Source organism: Gadus chalcogrammus, chromosome 19 (genome assembly GCF_026213295.1).
Source record: "Gadus chalcogrammus isolate NIFS_2021 chromosome 19, NIFS_Gcha_1.0, whole genome shotgun sequence".
In the NCBI taxonomy this organism is placed as follows: domain Eukaryota; kingdom Metazoa; phylum Chordata; class Actinopteri; order Gadiformes; family Gadidae; genus Gadus; species Gadus chalcogrammus.
This window is the reverse complement of record NC_079430.1, coordinates 4,814,561-4,834,991: the sequence shown is the minus strand read 5'-3', so window position 1 is coordinate 4,834,991 and position 20,431 is coordinate 4,814,561. Positions and strand designations below refer to the sequence as shown.

At 46.5% G+C, this 20,431-nt stretch overlaps 1 protein-coding gene across 4 annotated transcripts in view; it reads left to right on the top strand.

Moving 5' to 3' along the window:
- LOC130372118 (protein unc-13 homolog B-like) overlaps window positions 1-20,431 on the top strand; it is an 83,576-nt gene that overhangs the window by 44,895 nt on the left and 18,250 nt on the right. For 3 of the 4 annotated variants that reach the window (XM_056577905.1, XM_056577901.1, XM_056577902.1), the window contains exons 10-23: window positions 338-428; window positions 8,790-8,836; window positions 8,916-8,994; window positions 9,909-9,983; window positions 10,489-10,708; window positions 11,326-11,553; window positions 12,279-12,420; window positions 13,183-13,352; window positions 16,724-16,839; window positions 17,670-17,833; window positions 18,491-18,641; window positions 19,093-19,161; window positions 19,422-19,511; window positions 19,844-19,981. In XM_056577905.1, the coding sequence (XP_056433880.1) occupies window positions 338-428; window positions 8,790-8,836; window positions 8,916-8,994; window positions 9,909-9,983; window positions 10,489-10,708; window positions 11,326-11,553; window positions 12,279-12,420; window positions 13,183-13,352; window positions 16,724-16,839; window positions 17,670-17,833; window positions 18,491-18,641; window positions 19,093-19,161; window positions 19,422-19,511; window positions 19,844-19,981 (1,780 nt within the window). Of the gene's footprint in view, window positions 1-336; window positions 429-8,789; window positions 8,837-8,915; window positions 8,995-9,908; window positions 9,984-10,488; window positions 10,709-11,325; window positions 11,554-12,278; window positions 12,421-13,182; window positions 13,353-16,723; window positions 16,840-17,669; window positions 17,834-18,490; window positions 18,642-19,092; window positions 19,162-19,421; window positions 19,512-19,843; window positions 19,982-20,431 lie in introns of all 4 variants that reach the window. The other variant, XM_056577903.1, reaches the window with a different exon arrangement.

Below are 20,431 nucleotides of genomic sequence, written 5' to 3'. Positions count from 1 at the left end.
TTTTAATTTCCAAATAAGCTTTTATGTACAAGGAATCTTTTTGGTTTGTTGGTGCAGAAATACAAGAAATTAAAATACAAAAAACATACAGGATATCTTACTATGTGTCCAACCGGTCATCCAATGTGCTTCTCACTTGATGAGGACCCAAGGAAGTGCAGTGTTGATTGTGAAGTTGTTTTAGCGAGCCGTTCTTGAAATAGCTATAAACAGCAATATGAGCAAAAGGCCTATTTTGAACAGGCACTGCAGTGTTAACGTGTACATATTCAAAAGATATATGCAACATACTGTTAATATGAGTTCACAGGTTGATGAAGTGTTTCTTGGTCCTCAGTTTCCATGACGACGGGCCGCCATTACCCTTCACTCCCTCCAGGGTGCGCTGGTTGAAGGCCATCAATAAAGTGAGAGTACAACTCCGAGAGGTAGGCTATGATTATTGCTATTAGTCGTTCACATTTCCACAGCTGATCTGAATGGATTTGCCCGACACTTTAAATGTTTTATTGCTGCATTCCTTCGGTACAAAACACATCGCATATCAGTTTGAGAACCAAACTTTAGTGGATGCTGTTGTTGTATTCTTGGTTTACAGCTGTAAATCTGTGTTCCCAACAAGCCATTTTACACATCGTCATTTTATACGGTAATTTGAGATATATTTAATTCAGAGATGCTTTAATTCATTTAGAGATGGTGCTTTAAAGCTCTGGAGTATATGGGTAACTTTTCAGGCAAGCATACCAAACAAACCGATTTAATGATTCAATTGAAACATGTAAACACTGATTAGTGATCCCACTAACACTAACTGATGTATTGGTTGAGTTTCACCTCTGGGTCTTTTATTTTATTCTCTTCCTCTTTCTCTGTGTCTCTGGTCTCTCTCTGATTTAGAATTGTTCTCGTATGCATATTTTACCTCCTTCTCCAGGGGGGGATGTGTGGCCATATTGAACCTGATAGCGTTATGTTGAGTATCAAGTGCCTCTGACTACATGTCAATGTACTCTCTGTAATGGGGAAGCTAGAATGTGAAACATTTCCAATTAAACACAAGTCACTTTGTGATTGGATTGGCCAATTGATCCTGTAATGGGAATTTGTTAAGTACTCAGGTTGAACCAATTGAAGCAATATATCTTATAAGGAGATGAATGGTCCTCATAAAAGGGACCTATTGTACACTATGTTCCATTTTCAAACATCCCTCGTTCTGTTCTTTGTTCAATGAGTTTGGACATGGGCCCGGGCCGGGGAGGGGCTGGGGCAGTGCAGTGTATTGGTTAGGCTGCTTGACTCCCAGCCCAAACGTACCAGGTTCAATCCCAAATGTCCGCTGCCTGGCTGTAGACACCCTTGGGCGGGCTTCCTGAGCACGACCTGCTCATTAAGGACCGTGTCAATGCAGGTCACGCCGCCATATTGCCTTTTCTACTCTACACTTTATTGAGTCATTCAGCAGGTGATTTCATCCAAAGTGAAGCGCGGTAATGTAACACTCAGGCAGGCAGGCAGGGGTTGAGGACGCCTACTGCCCAGGCTGTGTCCTGGCACTTAATGTATGCCATTATTGTGTGTTATACTTGGTTATAGTACTTCGTTGTGTAGTGTCTTATCCTAGATATCTTTGTTTCATGCGAGGAATGGGTTAACCGAGCGATTGGCACTTGGTTCTATGAATATCCGTTACTGTACGACAGCGATATATTGTTTCACAATCCCCTGACAAATGTACTTATTGTAAGTCGCTTTGGATAAAAGCGTCTGCTAATTGCCAAAAATGTAAATGCAAACATCTCGCCAGTATAACCTGGCAACCTCCCACTGCTGCCTGAGAGGTGGTAGGTCTGAACATGTGTGAACCGTAGTGGCTCCTCAGCCGCCACCAGGACACAGAGGTCTGGTGAGGCGTCCCGTACCCTGGCTGTTTATAAATCTTCTCTCTGGTTGGCCCCGTGGCGCTCCCCAGACAACAGTTTATTCCTCAGAGTCTGTTCCCATTACCCTGATTGGTTTGCAAGGACTGGTTGATACGGCGACACAAGGGGCGTCTGAGCGCAGGCAGCGGAGGAGGGAGGCGGGAGGCGGGCAAGGTGAAAGCAGTCCGGATATTATTTATTGGAACATAGGGTAGCACTTAAGGAGCAGAGCTGGCTGTTGAGACCACTGTAATGAATTAGGACTCGCCCTTAATCTGCCACGCCGGTGTCATAGCGGCGGGATCAGAAATATGAGCAGTTTTAGCAGTTTGGAACGTGTGTGTGTGTGTCTCTGAGCAGTTTAGAAGTTTGATGTGTAGACTGTTTTCCCAGAATGCCTCTCTCTGCAGCCTTGTGAGGTACGTAAATCCATCCTGCTGTGTAATGTATGTTGTATCACAGCAGGAGAGAGAGAGATGGGGAGAGAGGGAGAGAGAGAGATAGGGAGAGAGAGGGAGAGAGAGAGATAGGGAGATAGGGAGAGAGGGAGAGGGAGGGAGAGGGGGAGGGAGAGAGCGAGAGAGGGAGAGAGAGGGAGAGGGGGAGGGGGAGGGGGAGAGAGAGAGTGTGAGTCTGTCTACCGAGGGGCACGCCGTCCTCTAGCCCCAGCCTCCTCTCCCCCCAGCTCACGTACTGAAATGCCCAGTTTCAGATGCCCCCTTAGAGATTGCGCTTCACCCACGGACTGCGTTGAACTCAACTGTGGACATTTCTTTGCAATCATTTTTTTCCACCACCTGACGGATTAAACAAACCTTCGTGCAGTTAATTATTTTGTTCTTAGTTTAATTTGTTTTGTTTAGTTATCAATGCCAAGGTAAGGTATGCTGTTGTTTACGCTCCATAACCTTTTACTCTAGACCTTTTCATTTTAAAAATGAATTGGACCAGTCTAAAATAATAAGCAAATTAATTGTAAATGGACACATTAAGTAGTAGTGTAGCTGTTGAGATGGGTCAGGTTGCTTAACATTTGTCCACTCACTAGCTGCTCCTATTCTTGTCTGAGTTACTTGGGAAGTCTTTCCCCTCAAATAACCACAGCCTACATTGCCCTTCAGCTCTTAACCAAATATTCCATTTGTCTTTATGGAGCTGCTCGAATATCCTACACTTTGTATGCTGCGGAGTGTGTTCATGCAACTAGTGCGTTGTTAACTATGTAAAAATACCAGCCTTTGTAGCCGTGGTTGTCAAACTGTGTCTACGCTCTGTGTGGAGCTGTTGTTTAGCCGTTGTTTAGCTGTGTTGCTTGAGAAGCATAAGAAACTGGTCCTGCAATAGGTGGAGCGATGACAACCTCTGATGTCACCCTTTTCCCATCAGCCCGTCTGTAAAGCCGGCCGTAGCCTGAGCTGGGTTGTCAACCCCTCCTGATAAGTTCAACCCAAAAAAACAAGCAGTCAAGCTCCTGTCCTCTTCCCCTTGTGGACCTTGAGATTAGTAACACGATAGGCATTGCGTGATCCTGCAATTGACAGGTGTTTCAGTGGGACTTTAATGAGAACCTAAATTATGAAGGATTTCTTCTCACCCTGCTCTTCATGAATGATGTGTTTTCCTAAATAGTTGATCTTAAACATGTGAGAGATTGGGATCACTGGTTGTTATTTAGACTTTGTTAGACTTTATCTTAACAACAAGGAGGACACCATGAAGGTCTTCTGAACAAGGAATTTTATGAGTTTACACAATTTGAAAATTATTAAATACAATCTCTTTACGTCTCTAGGAAGATGTCTCTTGAGTTACAAAGTTATATTAATGCCACATTGTGTGCTGAGATGAGGTATTTGAGATAAATGATCACCCAAAGCATTGCAAAGCAGGGTAAAACTGAAAAAACTGAAACTTTATTAATAGAAAATACATAATGAATTAAATAAGTCTCGATATAGAACACTATGGAAAGAGCTTTGAGCGGCTAGATAAATGCAGTACATTATTATTGAGCTTGCAGTTAAGATGACACTTTATTGTTCACCGTTGAAAAACTGAAGATTATTATTAATTGATATACCAGCTCATGTCCGAGAGGGTTGAGCCATGGAACATCATGCATAACATCAAATTAAATGGTGTTCTTCTGAGAGAAGCTCGACGCGCGCACACACACACACACTCTAACACACACTCACCCGCACCCACTCACAATCTAACACATACTCACAATCTAACACACACTCACAATTTAACACACAGACACACTAACACACAGTCAAAGTCACACACACTACACACAGGTTAGGCCAGCAGGAAGGATCCGCTCAGCTGGTGTGGGAGTAGAACTGTGACACGGCCTAGGAGGAGAGGAATGATCTGCCATCTAATTACCAAGCTGTCTTCCCCTTCTCCCCTAATTACAGAGCTACAGCCAGCTGCAGCGTGTCCTACGCGTGCACGCGGCTGCCTGCTGCTGCTGCTGTGCAACAGTTGGGCTCATATTTCTTTGCCCATTGTACTGTAAGCCAGTTCAGTGTGAATTCAATTAAAAATAATTTGTGAAATCAAGCAAGGGAGGGGAGAAGAGGATCACATTTGACATTCGTATTGTTCAATGTTGTACTCTAGTCTACCTTTAACTGAGCAGCTATTGTACTTATTTGCTTTTCATTCAATGTTTTTATGACTATGATGGCATCTGCTTACAGTGTGTGTGTCTAAGGCTTGTCCGTGCGCCAAGAGAGACGGATCTCAGGCCTGTTGGATCCCTTTTGGAATGCGGCATGTGCCAGGACATTTCACGCCGTTTCCTTAGCGGTCGGTCCATGGTTAGAGACAGGTTGACCCAGACCTCCTGACCTCTAAGGGATGTTCTCCAGAGCGCCTCTCGGTGGACAGGATGGGCATTTCACCGGCACCTCCCCCCGTCACCAGTCCCCCAAGAGGAAGGAGCTGCCCAAGCAGAGATCCCATAGCCCTAAGGTGGACCGGGACACTTGGGGGAAGCTGCAGTCCCTGGCGGAACCGGGGAGCCACGAGCCTCCTCGCCACCAGACTTCGCTCGAGATCAAACCAACCAATCAGACGTCGTTCACCTGTGGACCTCTAAAGAGAGACCCATCGGCAGGGCTGCAGGGGTTCCCCAGCTGCCACGGTCACACAGGGGGTCTTGGCCCACCCGTATTAGGGTTTCTTGAGCTGAGTCGAGGCGGTCCACTGAAGGCCCCTTGTACCGTTCACGTGGACCCCTCCACCCCCGATCCCCCGGACCTCACCCCGTCGGGGGAAACCAGCAGCTCTGACTGCCAAGATGGCATCGGAGTGGTGGAGGACAACATACCCTTGAATGAAGAAGAAGACGAGGAGGAGGGAGATGATGAAGGAGAAGGTGAAGGCTCCGACAACATAGTACACCACATCCTGAAGGAACTGAGAGGCATCAACAAAATCCAGGAGGAAATCTCGGACCTGAGGGACTATCTGACATCGGTGCGGGGGTCGGTGGACGAGGTGTCCTGCTGTGTAGACGCCGTGCTCAGCGAGATAGGGGAGCTGTACTCGGGCGGCGCAGCTGAACCGGAGCCCAAACCCCTTCTCTCCAAGACGGCGAGAGTCAGAAGAGGCAGCCTCGGCAGACAGAACGCCATCGAAACCCCCCAATGCACCGCCATCAGTCCTCTCTTGAACCGCTGTGAGTGGGGCAAAGAAGCCGGACTCGTACCCACCCACAGATCTCCTAAACAGTTGAGAGAAAGCCTGAGCCCTCGTAGGGCAAAGCAACCGGAGCCCAATGACTCAGGTCACAGCCCAAGGAATCAACCTTCTGTTCCCGGGGCGGCCGACCTGTGTTGCCTGGAGCATCATTGTGCCCACCACTACCTGAGCACCAGCTCCCTGTCCTCGTGCCACAGCTCCGTCTGTCAACAAAGGAGCGACCGATTCCAGCCAGCCGCCGATCGACTCTACGACGGCTGGGACTCTGTTGTCAGGAAACCAAGTGTGCGGCGTGGCGAAGGGGCGTGGAACGAGGAGGACATGTTTTCGTGCACTAACAGCGGGGACTGCTCGGAGATGTGGGACAGATGGACGACAGAGACCCAGAGCAGCAATGCTGGTCAATCGTCCCACAGCAGCTCAGAGCATCCTTCGCTGTTGTTCGGCCAACATTACAACTCCCCCGCCGGCTCCTCTGTTTACCTGGGCTGGAGGCCCCAGGGCGAAGACACCAACCTGGAGTGCGACTGTGCAGCCAACTGCCTGTTCTCGCGGAGCTCCGGGTACCACACCATGGGCGCGTTCGCGGATGACCGGAGCCTCGGCGCCTTCAGGAGCCTGAGCTGTTCGACCCTGCTGCTCACGGACTGCGACGAGAGCTACCTGGAGAGGGACTCGCCCCGGGGCACCTGCCACTCCTCGGCCCGCACCCTGGCTCGTTCTGCCGAGAGCCTGGACAGGGAGTGGACCTATGACTGCTTCGTGCCCAGGGACAGTGGTGTCCCCGTTGAGCTGAAGTCGGGCGGCCAGCGCTCTTTAGACGGTCTGGAGAACGCGACGGAGACCCTCGCCACTGCTAGCTTCGACATCATGACTTTGAGCAAGGCAGTGCTCACGTTCAAGTCGGCTTTCAAAGGAGCTTTCAAAAAGATGGACGGAACCGACTCAGAATTTGACATCGATGTCACTGGGTTTGTGCCTGAGGCAGCTCCCTCTCCAGGGAGTGCATCCCCTGAACTCCATGGGGTTGATGTGTTCCCATCCCAGAATGCAAAGGGAAAGAGTAATCCACCCCAGAACCCTACTGAGCAAGACGCTCCAGCAAGAGAATTTGGCGAGCTGTCAGATTATTTGCACTGTGGTCAAACAATTGAGAATTCAAGCAGTTCTCCTCAAAAATCCCCCAATGAAGCGACTCTCCCCGCCGGTCCCCTAATCCAGCGTCACTCCATCGAGCTCTCGCAGAGTACAGCAGAGGTCCCGACCTGTGACGGGGACGGAGAGGCGTCTGTCAAGGATCCCACCCTGGACACAAGCTCAAACGACAAGGATGGCAGCCTTGTGGTGGGACCAGCAGTATCTCAGGGGCTGGGTCGGAGTGGGTCAGGTTTGATCCCCATAGAGGAAGACTGTGCCATGGACGAGAAGGAGCACAAAAGGCCCGAGGATGTTGGCCATAGAGAACGCATCGCCAACTTCCAGCGTATTCTAAGGGAAAAGAGGCAGACCCAAAGACTGTCCCGGTGTTATACTGGGTCGCATGGCTCACATGGCTCACAGGGGTCCCAAGGGTCCTATTCTCTGGAGGATTTTAACCAAGGTACTAACCTACAGAGATTTCCCTTACGTCACAGTAGTTACGTTCATTCAACTTAGTCGCAATGTGTAAAGTCGCAATTTCACCTAGCTTGTTAAATAATAAATATCTGTAGTCAATGCTGATAATCACATCCTAAAATTATATATTCTACAAATAGAAAAAACTGATTGTGCCTCTTTGTTTACAAGAATCTTACTATAGACATCCCTAACCCCCTCTCATTCACGCCCCTAAGCCAGCCAAGCCAGGCTAGTTCATATCACAGCGTTGCACAGCCAGTCAGATTGGACAGAACACTGTTATAGGCCTTTCAAACATGCAACACACAACCGGAGATAAGACGTATCAGACGTGTTCACACATATCAGAGATATTTTGTAAACTTGATGTTGGGTGGCCCCTGGGTGGATTGTGTAGGAAGCGGGAGTGCCGCAAAAGTATGCAGTGGAGGACGCAGTATTCAGTTGACAGCATATCGAAGCTGTTGGTTGAGGCTACCAACTCCCTGGTACTGCCTCTTTTGCGGTGTTATCAATACTGCATATATTTAGGGGTATCCACAATGTCAACGTAAGAGTAGAAAGGAGAAAGGCGTTTGAATGTTAAATACAGGACAGAAGAGAAAAGTATGAAGCAGCCACACTCCTTACTCACGGTTTCGAACCCGTCGTATGATAGTAACGCCATCAACACGTCAGCATCACGTACACTCGCTTGTCATGAATTGAGACTAGGGGGCCGGAAAGAGGCCGTCTGTGTGAAAGGCATTTTATTGAGGGGGGGATTTATGCCAGAAGTCTCCCGCCTACTCACTGGGAGGGGCTTTATCTTACAAATTGCAACTTTAAAATATATTTGATAGTGACACAAATTGATTTTAGTTTTTTAACATTAATTCCTTTTGTGTTTCCATTTTCTGCAATGATAAAATCCATGATTTATATTTGTATTTTCCTTCACAGAGTTTAGCAGAGAAGATGACCAGGTTAATGACTAATAAATATACTCACTTTTTATGCGTCTTCATGTATTCTTCATCCCATTGCGGCTCATCCTATGGTTCCCATATGGTCCAGCTCGGCATCAAGCATGATTATGTATTTATTTTTCCTTTTCATTTGTACGTACCAATCACTTCCTCATCTGTAACATTGATCATTTATATCCTGCTTGTAATGCCATAGACGGATATATGTACTACGTCTTCTTTCATTTTTTAATGGTCTGTTATCATCAGTTGCTAAAGCTTTGTTTGAGTTTACTTGAAATAAAGTTGTATTTGTGTTGTCAATAATCATGATGTACAGGTAATTTTGTTTTATAGCCTACAATTACACTTGCATGCACCCTGACACCCAAGGTGTGGAACTCAACCAAAGTCGACAAACAAATCCTATTCTCTTTCAATACCACGCACATGAGGTTTTTTTTCTGCGATTCAAAAAAACATACATTAAGTCATCCTAAATGCTAACATTCTAAATGCTAACATTCTATATTCTAGCATTCTAAATTCTCATATAAATTCTAACATTTTGATCTTGTAGGTCAGCCATGAAGAGTCCACTGCCAGACAGGCTTGGGCCAAACCAGGGTAAGTCTATTATTATTAATTAATAATAAGTATTGAAGTTGAACCAGAATGTCTAAACTTTTGGAGTGTGTATCCCCAGTGGAGGAACGGGTCTCTACGGTATTGACAGCATGCCAGACCTTCGCAAGAAGAAGCCCATTCCCTTGGTCAGCGACGTGGTGCGTAACACCCGTGTGTGTGTGTCTGTGTGTATGTGTGTTGTGTGTTTGTTGTGAGCTTGAACCTTCTTAGAGGGTACATCTAGGATGAGAATGTTAAAAAAAAAAAACGACAACAAAAATGGCACTAAATATGAAAATCCAAGTGCTAACGTTTCTCTTCCTCCTCTCCTAAACCCAATACTATTCCCCCCACAACTCTCTTGAATGCGTTCATACTCCTTGGTCAGGCCATGGTAAGTGAATAGAACACACCCCCCCCCGTTCCCAAATCCCCTTTCTGCTCCAGAAACAATATCAAGTAGGACGAATCGGGGTCAAACGCATCAGCTCCTCTTTGTACACCCCTGCAAACCGCAAAGTGCTCCTCCGCCCTTGGGACGCCGTAACATAAACACAGAGTGCTTCCATTATTTCAGGAAATCTCTCGGGTTAATTAAGTTCCTGCTTGATATTCCCCTTAATGAGGATGATACCGTAGCTCCCTCCCTCCCTCCCTCCCCCCCCCCCCCCTTGGGCTGCTCTCTGGTCACCTGGTGAGCTGTTTGTAGGGGTTGTTTTGCCAAACTAACCCGGGTGAGTACTAACCCTCAGACTGTAGCTAGCACTTCCCTCACTCCGTTCTTTCTCACTAACGGGTCTCGGCATAACCTCCCCTTCCGTTATGTTGAGTTTTTATTCTTCCTAATGATAGTTAGTAGGTGCTTCCTCTTCTGTTAACAAACACCCTGCTACCCCAAATCCCACCACTAATACCCTTAAGATACCCTGCCCGTTAAGTTTTCTTTTAAATTCTTAATTCTCTGTGGATGACTCTGGGGATACGTTGGGGTCTTGTTTTCGGGTTGTGCGTGTGTGATGTCGGTGATTGACTTGTGGTACTGCGGCTGCCCCCGGCTCTCTCCGTGGTTCAGTCCCTGGTCCAGGCTCGGAAGGCGGGGATCGCGTCCTCCATGTCGGCCCGGTCCTCCATCAAGGACGAGGAGTTGGTACGTACAAGCTGCTCAGAGCAAGGGCTTTGTCCCGCATGGCTCACCTTTAGGATTCATTCATTCAGGAGATTTATCATGAAATGACGCCAGCATGTGTTCACATCCCATCTGCCTTCTTCAGTTTGTTCTAAATTCTACAAGAAATTACGAAAGTTTGGTTGATGTGATGCGTACTAAGATTTCTATCTGAAGATGGCGAGAGATTCTGCAGATGAAATGGAGCTATGTTGTTCGTCCCCCATTTAAAGAGTCTGGATTAAATAATTGTATCTGTGAATTAAACTCTTGGGGTTAAAGCAAAAGTTGTATTAAAACTAGTAGGAAATTTAATATGGCAACATGTTGGACAAATAAAGCTTTTGAACTTTGAACTTTGAAAGCAAAACAAGTATTCACAAAGACCTCAATCAACTAATTATTGAAAACTGATTGAAAATTGTGAGGTTTTAAACAAAAAGTGACCCTTTGCGCGCACCTCCACGTCCCCCCCCCCCCCCTGCAGAAGACCCACGTGTACAAGAAGAGCCTGCAGGCCCTCATCTACCCTATCTCCTGCACCACGCCGCACAACTTCGAGGTGTGGACGGCCACCACGCCCACCTACTGCTACGACTGCGAGGGCCTGCTGTGGGGCATCGCGCGCCAGGGCATGCGCTGCTCCGAGTGCGGGGTCAAGTGCCACGAGAAGTGCCAGGAGTTGCTCAACGCCGACTGCCTCCAGCGTGAGTCACGCCGCCACGATGGCTGAATCCGATCCCTCTGGTGTTCCTCTGAGCAGGGCGGTCTAATGGTGACGCTGTTTGTCGGTTTCTTGGTTTGAACCCCAAGAACTGCAGTGTCTAGCGGAATCTTTTGTGCGTAGATTGTGTGTAGGACGGTAGTAGCTCAGGAGGTAGAGCGGGTTGACCCTGTAACTGGAAGGTTGCTAGTTCGATCCCCAGCTCCTCCTACCTCCTAGAGTGTCGAGGTGTCCCTGAACAAGACGCCTCACCCTGACTGCTCCCGACGAGCTAGATGTCGCCCTGCATGGTTGACTCCACCTTTAGTGTGTGAATGTGTGTATAAATGGTTTTAAGTCGCTTTGGACTAAAGTGTCTGCTAAATGCCTTAAATGTAATTGTCAATGTGTGTTAAAGTGTATTTTGTATATTATGTCTCTGAGCCTTTACTAGTCGTGTGTGTGTGTGTGTGTGTGTGTGTGTGTGTGTGTGTGTGTGTGTGTGTGTGTGTGTGTGTGTGTGTGTGTGTGTGTGTGTGTGTGTGTGTGTGTGTGTGTGTGTGTGTGTGTGTGTGTGTATATTTTATGTGTGCTTACGACGTGTGTGTGAATGTGTTCCAGGCGCGGCTGAGAAGAGCTCGAAGCACGGCGCAGGCGACCGCACCCAGAACATCATCATGGCCATGAAGGACCGCATGAAGATCAGGGAGAGGAACAAGCCCGAGGTGTTCGACGTCATCAGGGATGTGTTCGGCGTCAACAAGTCCCTCCACGGCCAGCAGATGAAGACCATCAAACAGAGCGTCCTGGACGGCACCTCCAAGTGGTCCGCCAAGATCACCATCACTGGTAAACACGGCACCAACTCCCCTTAAGAAGTACTGGTTACACCCTAAGAACTAGTCAGACAGCCAAGATCACAATCACTGGTAACCAGTTAGCCTGAGAGTGAACTAAGAGTTACCCTCTTAAGTGCTACAAGTTAAATACCCTTTAATTACTCTCAAATGATTTTCAATGTGTTCTGAATAGTCGCATATTCAAGATGAGTGCCAGCAACAAAACAACATAATTCTAGTTTGCTCTACTTTTGTCACTGCGGATAATATAGTTGCGCCAGCAGTGCTGAAAACGTATTGTGTATCCCTTTAGGACCTAGTCAGACAGCCAACATGAAAATCTTTGGAAACAACTACATTAACACCCCCTTGAGAACCACCAGTTAGCCTCTTGAGAACAACAGGTTAGCCTCTGATGAACTAGAGTCAGACAGCCAAGATCACCATCACTGCTAAGAACTACACAACACACCCTTAAGAACTACGGATTGATGCCCCTAAAGACTACTTTAGAGCCTTAATTACTGTACTCAAACACTCAGGATCACCCTCAGAGGCATCCCTCAAAAAGACCTGTGAGTCAGCCTCACAGGTCCCCTGCATGCCTATAATCAGTTAGTAAGTCAGTCAGTCAGTCAGTCACTCAAGAGCAGTTTCTTCTCGACACTATATATTCTGTGTTAAGTTGAGCCCTCCCCTTTGTGTATATTTGACCCTCTAATGTTGTGTTTGTAGTTGTTTGTGCCCAGGGTCTCCAGGCCAAGGATAAGACGGGCTCCAGCGACCCCTACGTCACGGTCCAGGTGGGCAAGACCAAGAAGAGGACCAAGACAATCTACGGGAACCTCAACCCGGTCTGGGAGGAGAAGAACCACTTGTGAGTCCAGCCGCTCCAACACACACTCATGAATCCTCCAAACCTTACCTCACTTATAAACATCCTCTCTTACAAACAACCAGAATCAGAGTTACTTTTATTACATCTTATTTTACACAAGTGTAAGATTATTAGGCTTGGTTCCTCAACAGCCACATTGAAGCAAAAATACTAAGTAAATAAACTAAAAATATACTGTATATATGTAAAAATAAGTTAAAAAAAAATAAGTAGCAGCATCAATAGTTAGAGTAAAAAGTATATAATATCGTCTTGATTAAGCTACTTTTTACCATTTAGTAAGTTAGCTGATGTTTTTAGCAAATGCAATATCCGGTGAATCTAGCTAATTCATGAACATTTTCATGAGTGCAGGATAGGAAGAATAATAAGATGATTGTGGTCATTAAGGAGCATGTAGGGGTTGGAGGGAATGCTGCACTGGGATCTCTACAGGTCGACGGAGAGCATTGGGGGATTGAACCCCGAACCTTTAAGCTGGATTTCAAACCCCCTAACCTTGTCTTGACTACCCTGCAGGCTTGTGCCTTTCTTACATTTTCTCTTCCAACCTCATGTGATGTATCATTCATTTCACTCATTCTTTGGGGACCGATAGGTCCCACAGCACTTGGGCTTTGTTAAGTTGCTCCTCTGAGTTTGATTGTGTGTTGATGGTGCTCAGACTCCACTCTGGAAAAGAGCGTCTGAAACAAAAGACAGAATGGTAAATATAGATGTACTTCTGCCGTGTCCATCCAGCGAGTGCCACAACTCCTCAGACCGGATCAAAGTGCGTGTGTGGGACGAGGACGATGACATCAAGTCCCGCGTGAAGCAGCGTCTGAAGAGGGAGTCTGATGACTTCCTGGGCCAGAGTATCATTGAGGTCCGGACCCTCAGCGGAGAGATGGACGTCTGGTACAACCTGGGTCAGTGTCACTCTGCTTCAATACGTCCATTACTGTTCACATCTGGCTGTCAATAGATAAATACAGGGAGCCCCGGTGGTTCATTGGGCAGAGCGCGTACCATTCGACCCGGGTTCGATTCCATCCCGTGGTCCTTTGCTGCATGTCCTCCCCCCTATCTCCCATACCTTCCTGTCTATCTCACTATCATAAAGCATCAAAAATGATTAAATAAATCAATGAATGAATGTGACCTTATGCAACTGAAGTCCCTGAAATAAATTAAAGTAGACATTTTTCTAATTCATCCTTTTTAAAATATTAACATATTTATTTTATTTTTTTGGCAAACTTTTGACTAATTTATTTATATTTGTATTTATTTATACATCTATGGCCTCATTTTATTTTTCATAGCCATATTTATATCTATTTATTTATCAGTGTAATGTGTAGCGGTGTGCTGCTAGCAGACCGGGCCCTCGGAGCTCCACTCAGCGTCTCCTCCACCACGCCGGCGGGCTGGTTTAGGAGACGCTGTCTAGCTCTCCGACCCGCCCGGCTGCAGACCTGGCCTGGGAGCGCCACATCAGGAAACACGGTCACACGTACCCTGCCGCTGCCCGTGGGCACATCACTTGGAGCTCCAACTCGGAGTTCCCATTTTAAAATCGGGGAAACCTACAGCATGCTGAATAAATAACACGGCCACTAACTGATATGCAGACACAGGCACACCTACAAATACACACACGTACAAATATGCACACACAGGCGCAAATACAAATATACACGTGTAAAATAGGAACACATACAAATGCAAAAATATGCACCTGCACACATACAAATCAAACAAATATAAAAAATAAATAAACACGCACACGCATAGAAACCCACATACACACATGCACACCACATACACACATGCATATATTTCAATAATGGGTACATAATTCCCATTATGTACATAATTCCCATTATGTCCCGCTAGACTTTAAGGACATTTGCGCTTGTTTTCCATGATCACAACCATTTTAGATCATTCCTTTTACAGTTTGTTCCTATGCCATTTTTACTCTCACCAATGCGGCATTTCCAAAGGTTATGACGTACCGTCACAGAGACACGTTTCATGTCCGCGTCAAACCCTATCCTTCTGTTGCACTGACCTCCCGTCTCTCTTTGTCTCTTTGCTGCGTCCTCCCCTGTTCCATGCCTTCATTCTTTGTCTTCCTCCCTAATGGGTGGGCTATGCTGTTGTAGGCTGAAATAAAAATAGCTCCCCGGCCCTAACTAGCTGTTATTGGGATACAAATATAATAAATGTAATATAAATGCAAATGTAAGAGGTTAAGTGAAATACAGCTGGAGCTCAAATTGTGCTGCGGGATATCATTGTCCGTTTGAGCAGGGGTACATGTAATGGGTGCTAAAGTGACACAAACAAAGATTTCTTCAAAAGAAGTTGGAAAGCTTTTTTTATCAACAGCCCTATTTGTGAATTGGAAAACTTTTGGTTGACATGACGGACGTAAAAGCAGCGACGGTCAATCAGCGAGTTTGGAGGGAGTTGTTATTTTACTCTTTAGTTCTCTCTTTTGTCTTTTGGTTTTAAAGTGTGTCAATCCTAATATTTTAACATTTATTTTACGGGCCAACCCGTGTTTGCGGCAGTTGTACCTTAACGTCCTAGAATACAATTTGCATTATTATTTATTATATAATTGGATTATTCTAATATTTTCGTGATATAGGAGTGTGTGTCGAGGAGTGTGTGACTGTGAGTGGACGCGGTTACTGTGCCGCTTTGGTGTGATTGAGTGTGTGTTGTCGAGTGGCCAATCATCGTGGCTTGCCTTTTAATTACGCCGCTGAGATTGTCCACCATGGCAACGCAGTCTCTTAACAGAACCTCACTGTGCGGAATATTAATGTTTTCAAATCCAATTAAGATTTTATTTTTTTAATCACATAAATATGAAGGATGGTGTTTAACCTTTCTCTTTGAATTAAAAATGAAAATATTATCGCAGGTTTCAGATTATTGAAGTGTTATTCTACTGGGAAGTTCTTTGAAATTACAACACAGAATAAATTAGTGATGTTTGTCTTGTTTGTCGACGGGTGCTTTTGTTTGAAGGAAAGACACAAGTGGTGGTAGTTATGGATTAGACGGTATAAACCATGGCTATGGTGGACGTTGCCATTTCTTTCCCCCTGTGCTGTATGTGTTTATATCCGGGCTTTCTTTGTCCAATTTTACTGTTTGTGACAAGCGTTTTTGAAATCACAAATTTTTTCGGAAAGGATCAAATTGGTTTCGAACAAAAAGTCTGTCGGACTATAAAATAACAACTTAAACTACGCTCCACTCTGCTGACGATTCTCTTCCAAGAGTCCTTTGGCTAGCAACCCTCCGCGGTCCAAACCAAGATGGCTGCTCAACCCAAACTCCCACCACCCCCCTGTCCCCCAACCGCTGTGATTAGCTAGAGGCAGCTCTCCGGCGGTAAACGGATTGCTACAGCAACATGTACAAATTACCGCTAATAACCAGGCTGTCAGGGGAAATGGTAGGGGAGGGTGCAACACACTCACATACACGCGTATAACCAGCTCCAATGGCTGTTCCCAGCCCCACACACAAACACACACACACACACACACACACACACACACACACACACACACACACACACACACACACACACACACACACACACACACACACACACACACACACACACACACACACCTCTGCACCAATCTTCATGGGGGTAAGTGGGTGGTGCTGGTGAAGGGGGTGGTAAAGCTGTGGTTCTATTTGCGGATCCTCTAACAACGTTCACACTGGGGGGGGGGGGGGGAACTGCTGTCTAAATGCTCTGGAATTAGAACTCCACGTCGACACTCTGATGTACCTGAAACTTCTTGAATGGCCTTTACGCAAGCAGGAGGAGTCGGGCTCTGTGGATATAAACTACGAGCGTTTATTGTTTAACCATGCAAGTGCTGGGATGGAATCATAAATACATTTCCAAGTGTGTATATGGACGTCTGTGTGTGTGCATGTACGTGCACGTACTTGCATGCTGTTAAACTCCAATAATTGTTCTTATACAACCTGTTTAGTCCATTTACTTACAGTTCTTCAGAGCATAACAGCGGCAAAAACACGGCACATACCAAGTACCTTGACCATAACTGTGTGCTTCCTAGTAACAGGTAAATGGCTGCCGTCAATAATAGAATAGAGGCGCAAAAGAAATGTAACTTAACACATTCGATATTGTGTGTCTCTGTCCGTGCGATAGTGTGTGTGCATGCGTGCGTTATTGTGTGTGTGTGCTTGTGTGCGCCCTAACCCTGTGTCTCCGTGTGTCCTCTCCCAGAGAAGAGAACGGACAAGTCGGCGGTGTCGGGCGCCATCCGCCTGCAGATCAGCGTGGAGATCAAAGGGGAGGAGAAGGTGGCTCCGTACCACGTCCAGTACACCTGTCTGCACGAGGTACTTAAATAAATATATACGGTCGTAAGATAAGGGGCTAAGATGGTACCGCTAGGATAGGGACTTAGCGCAAGAGCTCTTGCAGTCCTTGCCTTAATCATGAACGTGTTTCATTGGGCGTCGTGGCTGTGACACCTTTTCCTTTGTACGTACCATGCATGAGGTTCCAGACACATTTCCTATGCACCAGTTGCCAATGGCAATGAAGGAACCTTGACCTAGCATGTCTAACTATAGCGACGCAGTGATCGCTTGTCCAAGGCTTCATGACAATGTGCGGGAGGCGAAGGTGAGACGCGTATCGTCTTCTGATGACGGGCACGGCCCACGCCTCTGAGTACGAGGGTCTCGTACGGCAGTAGCTCAGGAGGTGGAGCGGGTTGACTGGTAACCGGAAGGTTGCTAGTTCGATCCCCGGCTCCTCCTAGCTGAGTGTCGAGGTGTCCCTTAGCAAGACGGCCTCCCCCTGACTGTTCCTGACGAGCTGGCTGTCGCCGTACTTGGCTGACACCACCGTCGGTGTGTGAATGTGTGCTTGAATTGGTGGATGTTAGGCAATATTGTAAAGCACTTTGAGTGGCCACTGGTTAGAAAAGCGCTGTTTAAATGCAGTCCATTTACCATTTAACATTTAAGCCTTCTGCCTTGTTCTCGCGTTAACCGCCTTAAGTTATTGTGTGAGGGGTGTGGGGGGTTCAATTTTATTTGAAAGGGACCATGTGAAATTGAAACATATACGTAACGACTTGATGCATCGCACCAATTAGCCTAAGGCTAATTTACATCTGCAGTCCCTGATGTAAAGTTACCCTGGCTCGCCTCCCCCCCAGAACCTGTTCCACCACTACACGGACGTGCTGGGCCAGGGGGTGGTCCGCATCCCCGAGGCCCGTGGGGACGACTCCTGGAGGGTGTACTTTGAGGAGGTGGCCCAGGAGATCGTGGATGAGTTTGCCATGCGCTACGGGATCGAGTCCATCTACCAGGCCATGACGTACGTAGCGAGGGGGGGGGGTCCCTGGTTCTGTGGGGGTCTGTCGTTCTGCGAGGTTCTCTCTCTGCCAAGTCCCTGTGTATCTCGGACTCTCTCGTTCTCCCTCGCTCTCTTTCTCTCTCTATCTCTTGTTCTTTCTTTCTTTCTTTCTCTCTCATTCTCTTTCTCTTTCTATCTGCTGTTCCTCGTTCTCTTTCTCTCTCGTTCTCTTTCTAGTGTTCTTTCTTTCTCTTTCTCTCTCATTCACTTTCCCTTTCTATCTCTTGTTCTTTCTTTCTCTTTCTCTCTCATTCTCTTGCTCTTTCTATCTCTTGTTCTTTCTTTCTCTTTCTCTCTCGTTCTCTTTCTCGTGTTCTTTCTTTCTCTTTCTCTCTCTCCTGTCTCTGTCTCTGTCTCGCACACTGCGTGCGTCTCTGTCCCCCTCCTCTCCCCCTCCGACGTAGTAGTAACAAATAATTTCATTAACTTCTCTAACCCAATTTATGGTTCTGTGATGTCCGTCCTTTACTCTGGCGCCATCTGTTAGTCTAAACAAGGAAAGCAACGCTGGCTCAGTCCCTTGTTCCCATGTCCTGTGAGGCCACACTGTGAGACAAACGTTGTGGCTGCTGGAGGCTTCAGACTCTAAGTGTAGCGCCCTCTGCTGCTCCATTTCAGGCACTTTGCATGTCTGTCATCCAAGTACATGTGTCCGGGCGTCCCCGCGGTGATGAGCACCCTGCTGGCCAACATCAACGCCTTCTACGCCCACACCACCGCCTCCACCAGCGTCACCGCCTCCGACCGCTTTGCCGCCTCCAACTTCGGGGTCGGTGCTCACACACACACACACACACACACACACACACACACACACACACACACACACACACACACACACACACACACACACACACACACACACACACACACACACACACACACACACACACACACACACACACCATATACACACACACACACACCATATACACACACACACACACCATATACACACACACACACACCATACACACACACACCATACACAAACACACCATACACACACACACCATACACAGACTCATTCACTCTAACTTTGGGGTCGGTACGCACGCATGCACTCACATGCTTACTCACTCACTGGATCACTCTCTCACTCTCTCACTCATTCACTCACTCACTCACTCACTCACTCACTCTCTCACTCTCTCTCACTCTCTCACTCTCTCACTCTCTCACTCACTCACTCACTCTTATCCTTCTCTTCTGCCTCACAGAAAGAACGGTTTGTCAAACTCCTGGACCAGCTCCACAACTCTCTGAGAATAGACCTCTCCACGTACCGGGTAAGAACTAGTTCTAACTAGAACTAATTAGGCACAACAATCAAAGATAGGGATAACTGCAACATTGGGTCATCTTAACCGCTGTGTGTTTATTATCATGACTGAACGGCAACCACTTTTCCAAAAGGTACTTTACATTAATATAATATAAACATTTTCAATATCTTTACTTATTAAGATGTTATCCAAGAGTTAAGAGTTAATCAATCAATAAAAGAGCTCAGCCAAACCAGTGATGATTATGTTGTTGTTTTGTGCAGAACCACTTCCCAGCCAGCAGTAAGGACCGCCTCCAGGACCTCAAGTCCACCGTGGACCTCCTCACCAGCATCACCTTCTTCAGGATGAAGGTATGCTCCTCCTCCTCCTTCTCCTCCTCCTCCCCCCTTATGGATGGACAGTTTGCATATGGATACGTTTGTTACCTTTTTATGTATAATGGGGTAAAATATTCTTAAAATAATGTGCTATTGTATTTCAAATAACTGCCTTATGCAGTTCATACAATCACAATATTATTATTCTAATAGTGTTCTACAGTCTTAAATTCATCATTCATTTTATCAAATAGATCCACCAGCTTTAGCATTGTTTTTGTTGATATATACCGTACATTGATGGCGGAGCACCCTCCTGATTCCTAAGTAACGACCGCGTCGCTTTGTCGCCCCCTGCTGGCCAGGTCCAGGAGCTGCAGTCCCCGCCGCGGGCCAGCCAGGTGGTGCGGGACTGTGTGAAGGCCTGCCTGAACTCCACCTATGACTACATCTTCAACAACTGCCAGGAGCTATACAGCCGACAGTACCAGCCGCTGGACACGGTCGGTCCACCACTCACACACTAGGGATCTGTCATGGACATGACATATGGTCATACATGTACATTAAATAGCCTTACTAGTTGAACTTTGGACTAGATGACAACTTTATTGATCAATTCCTTTGTTACAACAGCCCAGCAGCAGTGGAAACACAGGATAAGATACAATACAAAAAATACAAAGTGCTAAAGAAAACAAAAATAGATGCTAAAGTCAAGACAAACAGAACAAACAGGGAGAACAAAACAACAAATGGTTTAAACAGCAACAAATTATAGATTGGAAGCTTTGTAGACGGAGTAAAACAAGTGGCACTTTATGAAAAAAAATAGACTCCAAACTAGAAAAAAAAACTAGACTAGTCCAAACGAACAGTGCATTGAGCTATTTTCCTTCCTTCTTTCCTTCTTTATAAATTTGTGGCAGTTACGCTGCTATCATTTTTGTAAT